The sequence below is a fragment of the Equus asinus genome, chromosome 10, assembly GCF_041296235.1.
Source record: "Equus asinus isolate D_3611 breed Donkey chromosome 10, EquAss-T2T_v2, whole genome shotgun sequence".
Taxonomy (NCBI): Eukaryota; Metazoa; Chordata; class Mammalia; order Perissodactyla; family Equidae; genus Equus; species Equus asinus.
Genome location: NC_091799.1, coordinates 17,884,108 through 17,895,254, shown reverse-complemented (window position 1 = coordinate 17,895,254; position 11,147 = coordinate 17,884,108). Strand labels below are relative to the sequence as shown.

The 11,147-nt window shown below is 58.0% G+C and overlaps 1 protein-coding gene across 2 annotated transcripts; it reads right to left on the bottom strand.

Annotated features, from left to right (window-relative positions):
- Window positions 1–1,301: 1,301 nt before the first annotated feature.
- Window positions 1,302–11,081, bottom strand: ST6GALNAC4 (ST6 N-acetylgalactosaminide alpha-2,6-sialyltransferase 4). Of its 2 annotated transcripts, none has more exons than XM_014863629.3 (6): window positions 10,879–11,081; window positions 10,340–10,426; window positions 8,580–8,765; window positions 4,914–5,326; window positions 2,977–3,084; window positions 1,302–2,011 (listed from the first exon to the last, which is right to left on the bottom strand). In XM_014863629.3, exons 2-6 carry the CDS (start codon window positions 10,349–10,351, stop codon window positions 1,822–1,824), a joined length of 909 nt encoding a protein of 302 aa, XP_014719115.1. In that variant the 5' UTR covers window positions 10,352–10,426; window positions 10,879–11,081; the 3' UTR covers window positions 1,302–1,821. The 2 variants fall into 2 exon arrangements, with proteins under 2 accessions (XP_014719115.1, XP_014719116.1); XM_014863630.3 differs by having other exon boundaries at window positions 10,774–11,039.
- Between the last annotated feature and the right edge of the window lie 66 nt (window positions 11,082–11,147).

The window sequence follows — 11,147 nt, the reverse complement described above, 5'->3', positions numbered from 1 at the left end:
ACCCGAGCTGCTCTTAACCACCTGACCCCCAGGGCTGGCTTTTATAGATGAGGAAGCTGAGGCCCGGAGAGAAGCACTAATCTCCCAGGATCCCACAGCAGGAAGTAGAGGCAGAATGAGGCCAGGTCTGACTCCAGAGCCCCGCCTCAGAGCCCGGCAGTTCCCCAACCTCCTGCCTGCTGGGTCACATCCCACTCTTGCCTCTGCCCCACACCTGCCCCAACACTGGCCACCGCCAGGCAGCGGCTGTGTTTCGGCTGCCAGCCTGCTCCCTCCCACCACAGGGCCCCCTACTTCCCTAGCTCAAGGCTCTCCTCCCCTCTCCCATGGTTGCAGAGCCTTCTGGGCCCGCCTGGCACTGTGTGAGGGAGGCAGAGCATAAAAGGCAGTGCTGTCGGCCGGCCGGGTGCCAGGTCCCCAGGCTCTGAGAAGGCTGGGCATGGGAGGTGGGGCACGCCAGGGCAGTCAGACTCCTTGCCACCACCTGCTACATCATTTGTGGGGTCCAGTGCAAAATAAAAATGCGTGGCTTCTTGTTAAAACAAAAAACTAAGAATTTCAAGTCGGCAACAGCAGAGCATTAAGCTAAGCAGAGGGCCCCGAGCAACTGCACAGGTCACACGCCCATGAAGGGGGCCCTGATCCTTGGAGCTGGAAGCTGGAACCCCGGGGCTCCTTCCCAGCTGAGAGCCTGAGGTCCTCCTGGCTCATCTGGAAAACGGGCTAACACTGGCGGGCCCCCACCCACCCCCCACCCCGGCCCTGCAGGGTGACTGCACGCCCCTGCTAACTGTTCGCTGGTGGGCCTGCTTTTCCCACTTTATAGGCGAGGAAACTGAAGCTCAGAGCCTCGGGCCTGCCCTCCACTGTCCTCTCTTGCAGTAATGAAATCCAGAGCTAACAGGGAATTAACTGGCAAGGTCCTTGGAATGTGACCACAGACCAGAGGGTGACACGGGGTGGAGGAATTTCCCTCCCACCCTGAGTTGTTTCCTCCCAGGCCCCAGACTCTTCTCCCACTGGTGCAGGGTGGCAGTTGGTCCCATGGAAACCTATGAGCTGGGCGTTTCCTGTGCCAAGTGCAGCCAGGGGGCCAGACTCCCTGACCTGTTGGGGAAGGGGGTAGGCTCTTGGGAAAGAAACACGCCGGCAGATTAAATGGATAGAAGCCCAGCTAGCTGTGAGTCTGGGGAGGGGCCCCAGGACACAGCCTGCCCTCGAGTCAACAGTTTTATGGGTTTGTGGCAGAGAGAGGAGCCCCAGTGCCCAGCCTCAGACATGTGACCACACTCAAGACAGGCTTCCGGAAAACAGACGTTTACCTGTACACTCCAGAGGCAGCCCTGGCAGTCACAGTTCAAAGACCCCTTCGCCCAATGAGCCCCAAGCTCTGGCCTGCCCTGACCAGGACAACCGGCCTGGGAAGTGTGGCACCAAAGGCGGGTGGGGAGGTGTGTGGAGGGGAAGGACCAGGGCTGGTGCAAGGTTGAAGGTCACGATGCTGGTGAGCGGGCACCATCAGCCCCAGGGGCAAAGGCCACTGGACAGACCCGGAGGTGGGATGAACCCCCAAATGAAGATTCAATTACTCGGAGCGGGGGTGGGGAGGAGGGTACAAAGGCCATCACAGGCCCCTTCTTCTCCTCCTTAAGTCTGAAGGCCTGAGATGGCTCCAAGTGTCCCCAGGGCAGGGCAGGAAGGGACCTAGGTCCAGCTGGCATGTGGCAGGGGGCAGGATCCATAAATTAAATGTTTTTGGTGGAGTGTGGATGGAACCTCAGGAAGCCTCATGAAGGCGTTGCAGCCGGCTGGGCGGTGTGGCTACTGGGTCCTCCAGGACGGGTGGGCAAACACGATGGGCCTCTTCTTGGCCCAGCGGGAGAACACGGCCTTCTCAGTGATGAAGCGGTGGGCGCTGCGGGGCGCCCGCTCGTGTGCCAGGTACATCTGACACTCGTCCAGCCGACCCTTCTCGAAGTAGTGGTAAGGCACTGAGGGGTGGCTCTCCTCCCTGCGGGTGGGGAACAGGGATGGGCGTGGGCCACTAGAACTTGCCCGCCTCCCACCAGACCCTGCACCTACCGCAACCACCCCTCCCCAGGTACTACAGGCCCACGGAGCCCCATGCCTGGTCCCGGGGTGGGCCAGGACAGACAAGGGAGAAGCAGGGCACACTGTGGATCCCAAAGGCCAGGGTTCGAGCCCCGACTCTGCAAGTTGGTTGACTCTGGGCCAGAAACGTACCCTGTGAGCCTCAATAACCCATCTGTAAATGAGGCCGGTGATATCCACCTTGTGGGCTGAGTCCTTAGGTCAAGAACGATGAAGACTGGTAATGGGCTCACAGCGAGGGACCCTCATTCCTGGTGGCACAGAGCTGTCAGTCCCACACACCCACCTACTCAGTGGCACTGTGCACGCCGGAGGCCGGGCCAAGAGCCACGGCAGAGGGCTCACGGGCTCCTGCCATCTCGCCTACGTGCTCCACAAACAGGTTCCAAAACGAACAGAGCGTGAAGACATGGAGCCCTTTCTGAACTTGTTAGTTATACTATTGAAATATAATAATATCAGAAGAAAAAACTTAGACGTAGTACATTACTGAAACATAGATCGGCCCCAGTGTTGTGGTAACCGCTTGGTAGATTATTCTCTAAATGTTTTCCCAAGCTTCTGAGGAAGGTGAATTATTTCCTCTCTTTTATACATGAGGAAATGGAGGCTCTGGGAGGCCGTGCGACTGGCCCAAGACCATACTGGCGGAGCAGAGGGTGACATCCAGCCTGTCCCATACTCTGAGCCCTTTCTTACCGGGCACTAGGCCCAAGGGATGTCTGTGCCCCAGCCGCCCATCAGGAAGGCCACACGCCCTGCACCCCACAGCTCCTAGATCCTCTGGTGGGAGGCCAGCGCAGGGGCCCACGGTCTTCCCAGCCTCCCCAGCTCCCCTCCCACCCAGGGCCTGGCTGGCCTGACCTGCAGTAACTGTCGCTGACCATGCCATAGACTACGATCTCCTCACACAGCTCCAGGGCAACGATCATGGTGAACCAGCCAGTGCTGAGGAAGGAGCCGGACTGTCTCCTGGCAGGGAAGGGAAACGCAGTCAGCCAGGCCACCGCCCCACTCAACCCAGAGCAAGGGGCTGCCGGGCGGCCGCAGCCTCGGCTCTCTCAAGGGCCAGCGCTGGTCACCTTCCCAGCCAGGGGCCCCTCACCTTGACCCCTAGAGAGAGGGCCCTGAAGGAGGCTGGGGAGGGGACAGTGCCAGCCCAAGGCCAGCTGTGGGCAAGAGGTGGGCCTGGACACAAACCCGGGTCTGTTGAACACCTCACCACCCACGCAGGGCTAGAGCAAACCCCCGGACGATGGCGGGGCCCCTAGCCACAGCCTCTCCACATCTGGTTGAAAGCGAGAAAGGGGACTGTCTGGAGTCCAAAGGTCTTTGATTTGAACCCTGAATCTGCTCTGGGGTATCAGGTTGGCTCAGGAACCTCTCTGAGCCTCAGTGACCCATCTGTGAAATGGGGATAATTGTAAGTGGTTATGGGGAGAGAACACTGTCAGCCCAGCACCCCCCAGGTCCCCACACCAAACCCGGAGCAAGGAGCTGTGTGGCCCCGCAGGGTCAGCTCTCTCAAGGCACCAGCACTGGTTACTCTCCCCGAGGGCCAGTCACCCCCACCTCTACAGAGGGGTTAGGGGTGGTTCGTTCATTGAAACCGCGCACCTCCCAGGCCGTGTCAGTAGGAAAGGGCCACACCCAGCGCTAACGGTTCTCGAGGGAGGGCACGGCCAGGAGAGGACTGCTGAGAGGACAGGGGACAAAGGAACAGGGAAAAGACTGTCAAGTGGGAGGTGCTCCATCAGATGAGGTGGTCAGGGAGGGCTTCTCTGAGGAGGTGACATTCCATTCAGGCCTGCATGGTCAGAAGGAGTCAGTCACAGGGAGATTAGGGGGCAGAACATTCCAGGCAGCAGGAACAACATGAGCACAGGCCTGCAGATGAGAACCAGTGTGGACGTCTGAGGAAGCCCAGACGGCCAGTGTGGCCAGAGGAGGGAGAGCGAAGGGAGACGAGGTCACGGAGGCAGGCAGGGGCCAGATCATACAAGGCTTGTAGGGCAGGGAAGGGGAGGAGGTGGGACTCTGGACTTTATTCTCCATGAGAAGTAAAGCTGCTGGAGGGTTGAGGGCAGGTGACTGACGGGATGAATTCACTGGGGTGCTTGGAGATCAGACTGTGGAGGGCGAGGGTGGCAGCAGGGAGACCGGTGAGGGGTGGAGCAAGGGCAGGGGAAGATGGAGGCTTCGGTCAAGGTGGCACCCGTGGGCACGGAGGGAGATTCAAGAGCCCATAACATGTGGCAGGTGATGGAACGAGGGGAGTTGGGAGCAAAACCCAAATTTCTGGCTGGAAAATTAGAGGCTGGCGGCTGTGTTTCTGGAGCTGGGGAGGAGGGGGGAGGAGCCGGAGTGCGCAGGCGGCGGCCGGCGGGATTCGGAGCACTCCTTGGCTGTGGGGTAAAATGAGATCTTGAATGCAAAGTGTTTAACCCAGTGCCTGGTGGATGAACGGGGCCGTTAGTACTGTAATTGTGACTTGTACTATCTGAAGGGGACTTCAGAGACGAGTTCAGATCTCAGAGCATCCTCTCCAGAGGGAAGAGCTCCCTGACACAGCCCCACATGAGGCAGTGCTCCCCAACGTGTGCTCGCAAGGCCCAATGCCCCTCACCGTCATTTTGGGATTCCTGACTTATGTGACGATCGATGAGTGACAAGGCCTCTGATTCCTGCCCCCTAGTGGAGGGCAGGAGCGGTCTGCCTTCATCACTGCCAACTTTCAGCACCTGAGGGAGTAGACCCGTGATGGACAAGAAGCCCCCGGAGAAGGCCGGCCCCAGGCTCACCGGTTCTTGCCCGTCTCGTCCTGGAAGACCTGGTCGCAGTACGCCATCATGCGCTCGGTGAAGGTGAAGACCTGCAGGCCCGGGTACATCTTGGTGAGCTGCAGCAGCATGCGGTAGGTGCGGCCGCCGAGCGCCCGGTCCATGTGCCTGCCCTGGCCCCACACCACGTAGAGCGTGTCGCGGGCCTGCTGGAAGTAGTATGAGTAGTTGCGCAGCAGCAGCGGCACGCTCGTGTGCGAGATCACGCGCAGCGTGCTGCGCCGGCCCACGTCCGCCTCGAAGCCCACGGTGGGCGCCTGGTTCATGCGCAGCACGCACTCAGCACCGTCGATCTGGGCACCCAGGCCCGAGCCTAGCATCTGGCCGGAGCTGGACACCACAGCACAGCTGCGGCACAGTTCTCGGACTAGCGGCTGCAGGGGGCGGGAGAGACGGAGAGAGAGAAAGGCATGGGCACACAGCTTCCAGCCCCTGCGCCTCCACCCAGTAACGCCCGCTGACCTTGCCTGATCCCAGCATCACCTCGAAGTACTTTATCAACCCATTTTGCAGATGAGGAGACTGAGGCTGGGCAGGTGGAGTGACTTTCCCAAGGTCATATGGAGTGCAAGTGGCAGAGCTAAAATTCTACGTTCAGAGTCCCATGCTTCCTCGTCAGCCATATCCATGGCTCTTGTCCCTATTGCTGAGGCCCTAAAAGGCCCTGCCTCATGGGTTCCTTATTTGGGTTCCATAGCAAATATTTATAAAGCTCTTAGAGCAGTGCCTGGCAAAGGCCAGGTGGCAAAAATGTGTTTAAGTAAACATGAGCCTCAGCTCTTCAGAATCACTCCTAGGTCACTTCCTCCTCTGCCCCAGCCCCACTCACATTGTGTCCAGTCTATAAAAAAAAGCAGAGTCTTTAGTGCCCATGACAGCACTGGGGACCTCTTGTTCCGAGGCTGAATCCTGGCTCTGCCCCTTCCTAGCTGTGTGGCCTTAGGCAAGTCACTTTGCCTCTCTGAGCCTCAATTCCCTCATCTGTGAAATGGGGATGAAAATAGCATCTACTTGACCAGGTTGTGAGGACTCAATTAAAAATGCCAGGAAAGGGGCTGGCCCGGTGGTGTAGCGGTTAAGTTCGCACGTTCTGCTTCGGTGGCCCGGGGTTCGCCAGTTAGGATCCAGGGTGTGGACATGGCACAGCTTGGCAAGCCATGCTGTGGCAGGCATCCCACATATAAAGTAGAGGAAAATGGGCACGGATGTGAGCTCAGGGCCAGTCTTCTTCAGCAAAAAGGGGAGGATTGGGGGCCAGCCCTGTGGCTGAGTGGTTAAGTTGGCACGCTCCACTTCAGCAGCGCAGGGATTTGCCAGTTCGGATCCTGGGTGCAGACATGGCACCGCTCATCAAGCCATGCTGAGGCAGCATCCCACATGCCACAACTAGAAGGACCCACAACTAAAAATATATAACTATGTACGAGGGGGCTTTGGGGAGAAAAAGGAAAAATAAAATCTTGAAAAAAAAAAAGAGGAGGATTGGCAGCAGATGTTAGCTCAGGGCTAATCTTCCTCAAAAAAAAAAAGGGAAAAAAAATGCCAGGAGAGTGATGGACACAGACCTAGGGTACAGTGAGGGCCCAACTCCCATCTTACTGTCCCCAAGAGACAGAAGCTCAGCCAACACGACTGCAAATCTTCAGTGGGCATCAGGGCTCCCAGAAAAGGACTTGCTCCCCACCCCACGCCTCTGAGCCCTCCTAGTGGGACGTAGTTTAGGGGGGACCAGGAAAGGATGTGGGAAAATTAATTCCAGTCAATAAAAGACACACTTTCGTATCCCACTCAGAGACGTTTTTATCTGACATAATGTCGATTTAAGGACGCACAGGCTCATTTCCCACACCTCAGTAATGAACAAGGCTTCCTTATTCTGCCCTCACTTTGAACCTGTCCTGGACAACTGCGGTCTGTTCAGATCCAAGGTCACCACCGGCCCCAGGTGTTCTGCTTGTCCCACACAAGGTCTTTAAAAATTTTAATTAGGGGCTGGCCCCCTGGCCGAGTGGTTAAGTTCGCACTCTCTGCTGCAGGGGGCCCAGTGTTTCGTTGGTTCGAATCCTGGGCGCGGACACGGCACTGCTCATCAAACCACGCTGAGGCAGCGTCCCACATGCCACAACTAGAAGGACCCACAACGAAGAATATACAACTATGTGCCGGGGGGCTTTGGGGAGAAATAGGAAAAAAATAAAATCTTAAAAAAAAAAAGATTTTAATTAATCCTTAGTTTATTAAAATTAGTCCTTTTGACATTGAAAACTTGGATTTCCCACTTCAATTAGAAAACCCAGAGGATCTGGCCACCTTGGGCCCACGTCTCCTGAGTGTCTGAAATGAACAGTGGCCACTGCCACGGAAGATGGGACAGCATCCCCCTGCCCACTCCGCCATCTGTCCCACCTGGCCAAACCCGGGGCACTCGAGCTTGCCCGCCCCACCCAGTTGTTTCTGCATCCTGATCAAATATTTACACAGCAGCTGATCTGAACACCATCCGTGAAACATCCTGCCGGACAGAGACAGAAACTGCGACGATCTCTTCTAGATGAGGAGGCAAGTGACTCAGAGGGGCAGAGACTTGAAACAGGTCCCTGCCAAGCCAGGGGCCCTGAGCACACCTCCCTCTGACCAACACTCAGGGAGCCATCAAACTCAGAACTGGGAGCTCTCTGCACCGGGCGTCCACGTGGGATGCTTTTGAGAAACCGGCCATGTGGGGCCCTGAAATCACGGTGAGAGGTGGGAAGTGCTCTGAACCACGCCTGGCAGAGCAAGCATGGGGAGGCGGGCGCCGTGGGGCAGGGGCCACAGCTGCCTCATCACCCCTGGGCCCCAGTGTCCCTGTGTCCCCATGAGAGAGAGCACTCTGGGGTTGACGTGACTTTTGTCTGTGTCGTCTCTATTCTCAGCAGCGATCAGCACAAGGCAGGACAGACTCAAGGTACCAAACACCCACTTGTTGAACAACTGGATTGTGTGTGTAGACAGTTAAATCTAAAGATGCAGAGAGGGGCTGGCCCCATGGCCGAGTGGTTAAGTTCACGTGCTCCGCTGCAGGCGGTGCAGTGTTTCGTTGGTTCGAATCCTGGGCGCGGACATGGCACTGCTCATCAAACCATGCTGAGGCAGCGTCCCACATGCCACAACTAGAAGGACCCACAACGAAGAATATACAGCTATGTACTGGGGGGCTTTGGGGAGAAAAAGGAAAAAAATTTTTTAAAAATCTTTAAAAAAAAAGAAATAAAAAAATAAATAAATAAAAATAAAGATGCAGAGAACACACCTGTCCCCACAATGTGATGGTGTCTGGCTCCCCCACTGGACTGGGAGCTCCAGGTGACAGGCCACCCTCTCCAACTCACCTTTTTTATCCCCTACACCCAGCTGAGAGCAGCCAGCCAATATTTGTTGAATAAAAAAGCCATTTTCTCTTAGAACTTGGGGGTCAGAATGGTGAAGTGACTGGTCAATATCACACAGCTGGTGAGCAGAGTAGCCAAGCCTGGGGTCCAGGCTGCCCTTGCATGAGCCCAGTTCTCACTACCCACCAGAGAGTTGAGGGGGGCACCCTGGCAGTCTGGCCAGGACTGCCCTCGTCATGTTGCCCGGACAACTCACCTTCCCATCTGGCACGCTGCTATAGCCACTGAAGTGCAGGGGCCCTGGCACGGTGGGCCTGAAGTTGGCAGAGAGGTGGGGGTCCAGGCAAGAGTCCAGGCAGAAAGGCAGGCAGGCCCAGCAGCACAGCAGGACATAGACCACAGAGAAGCCCAAGGAGCACAGGATGACAAGCAGGAGCCGGCCCTGGGGGAGACAGCGGTCATGGGATGGGGGTGGGGGTGCCTGCGGCTCCTAGAGGCTTCCGCAGGGGGGCTGCACCCCAGCCTCATGGGTCCAAATCCCAGCTCAGTAGCTCCCAGAACATCAGCAGGGTCCACAGTCTCTGTTAACCAGGCCTTCCTCTGGGCTGCCAGGCTCAGGGCCCTGGAGGCCCTGGATATAAGCCCTGTTACTATCCCCATATTCTAGACAAGGAAACCAACTGGGAATGAAGGGTGCAGCTCAAGGCCACCCGGAAAGAGAGAAGCAGGCTGGGGCCTCAAGCTCTTAACCAGAATCCTAGGTGCACTGTGCAGCCTTGGGTAGGACTCTCTACCTCTCTGGGCCTGTTACCTCCTCTACAAAATAAGGGCCGATAACACCCGGTCTGTGAACTTACTGTGAGGACAGTGGTGAAAGTGCCCTGTATACCGTAAAGTACTGTGCACATGAAGACAGGAGACTTGCCCATCGGAAGGGCAAGCAGCCCCCTTCAGACCTGGACTGCTGAGACTGCCCCTGTGCCCTCCCCCAGCTGACTCAGTGGCCATGCCCCAGCTAATGATCACGATCCGGGTCACCAGTTGCGGTGAGTAAGGAGGATGGCAGAGGGGGACGCAAGGGAAGCATCATTCAAGAACTGGTTTCAATAATTGAAACCTGCTGCCCAGAGGCTCCCACCTCCAGAAACCATGTGCCGAAGGCCATTTGAACCAGGAAGCCCTCCTGGCCCACTGGCCCCCGCCCACCTGTGGCTGAGCCTGCTGGCAGACGTAGTGAATGCCCCCATCAAGCCTTCAAGGAGGGGCTGCCTGATGGGGAACACAATCTGGGGCTGCTGTCATGTGCTGGGCCACCTGGTCACCACTTGTGCCTCTCTGGGCTCCAATTTTCTCCCAGTCTCCCCTTGGTGCCCCTCAGAATCACCTAGCAACTGGCTGACGCTCTTTGAAAATCAGAAATGAGAAAGAAGCCCCCACCATCCCCCGCCAGGCATATCCTGCCAGAGGCCCACCTCCTTCTGCCCACAAGCCAAATCAGCTTCTAAAAATAAATCTCTGTGTGGCCAACTGTGTGGGGGAGGGGGTTCTACCCCTGAGGCCTCAGGCGCTGCCTGGCACCTGGTCCCCTGCCCACAGGGACCCAGAGACCGTGATTCAGGCAGTTGTGGTTCACTGTCCCCAACATCCAGAGCTCTCTCCCACAACCAGGGGCTCCTGAATAAAGTCAAGAGCAGGTAAAATGAACTTTCACACCACATCCCACTCCCATGGAGGTGCCCCACCTGGGGGCCCTCGAGGATGCTCACAAGAGGCAGTACGATTATCTCCATGCTACAGCCGAGAGAGGCAAGGCACTGAAACCAGGCAGGGAACGCACTTGCCTGGGGCCACAGTCTGCCAGATCAGGGCCAGACTTTGAGGCTAGTATGCCCTTCTCCTCAGCTCAGGAGCAGTGGGGTCAGAAGCGACAGTCCTGGGGTGGAAGAGGCTACCGAGGCCGCTGTGCCGGAAGCCACCTCCAAGTCCCCAGCAGGCCTTCCTCCTTCCGCTACTTACCGGAGCCTTCATGCTGTCGCTGCCGCTCAGCAGCCGGGGGGCTGCTGTCTCCAGGGCTCAGGCTGGGAAGGGATGGGAGCCAGGCACCTGCCAAGACCCAGAAACTGAGAGCTAGGTCCCAGGCCTCTTAGGAAACCACTCAGGGAAACTGAGGCAGGGGAGGGTACAGGCCGGGATCAAGGCAGCTGGCTTCTGGGAATCAAACACCTTAAAGTCCCCAAACATCGGGCAGCACTGTCCCCATCCTAAAGGAACTGGAACAGGTGACTTTTGGGAAATCTCCCGCCAATCCAATCCCCACTGTGCAGAGGGGGAAGAAGAACAGGCAGAGAGGGGAAGAAGAGGCAGAGAGGGGGAGCCTTCGGCTCAAGGTCACCCATCGAGTCTGGGTCAGATAGAACCAGGGGCCCTGATTCCCACCGCATCCCTCCTACCTCACTACCCGCGAGACGAATGGAGAGGCCTGGGGCGGGAAAGGACAAGGGATTTCCGCACCCTCTCCCAGATTCCACCGCCCCCTCCCCCGGCCGGGGGCTAACCGGGCGGGCAGGTTGGGGCGCGCCGCCTGCTCTCGATCCGCTGCTCGGAGATCCATGGCCCGCGGGCCGGGCGGGCCGGGCTGGAAGCCGTAGCCCCAGGGCGGAGGCGGCGCGGCAGGGGCGGCTTCTGGATGCTGGAAGCCGAATGTGCTCGGCCGGCGGCGGTGGCGGGGTCTGCGAGGACGGGGAGGAGACAGGCGCGGCGGGGGCGGGGCCTACGAGAGCGGCCGGTGCAGGGGAGGGAGAGGCGTGGCTGGCGGAGAGGCCCC

Bases quoted from the DNA above. Each gene is read 5' to 3' on its own strand.
- ST6GALNAC4 (XM_014863629.3), bottom strand. The intron at 5,327-8,579 runs GTGAGTTGTCCG...CGCCCCCTGCAG, and splicing joins GCAGCGTGCCAGATGGGAAG to CCGCTAGTCCGAGAACTGTG. The intron at 3,085-4,913 runs GTGAGCCTGGGG...CTTCCCTGCCAG, and splicing joins GACGAGACGGGCAAGAACCG to GAGACAGTCCGGCTCCTTCC.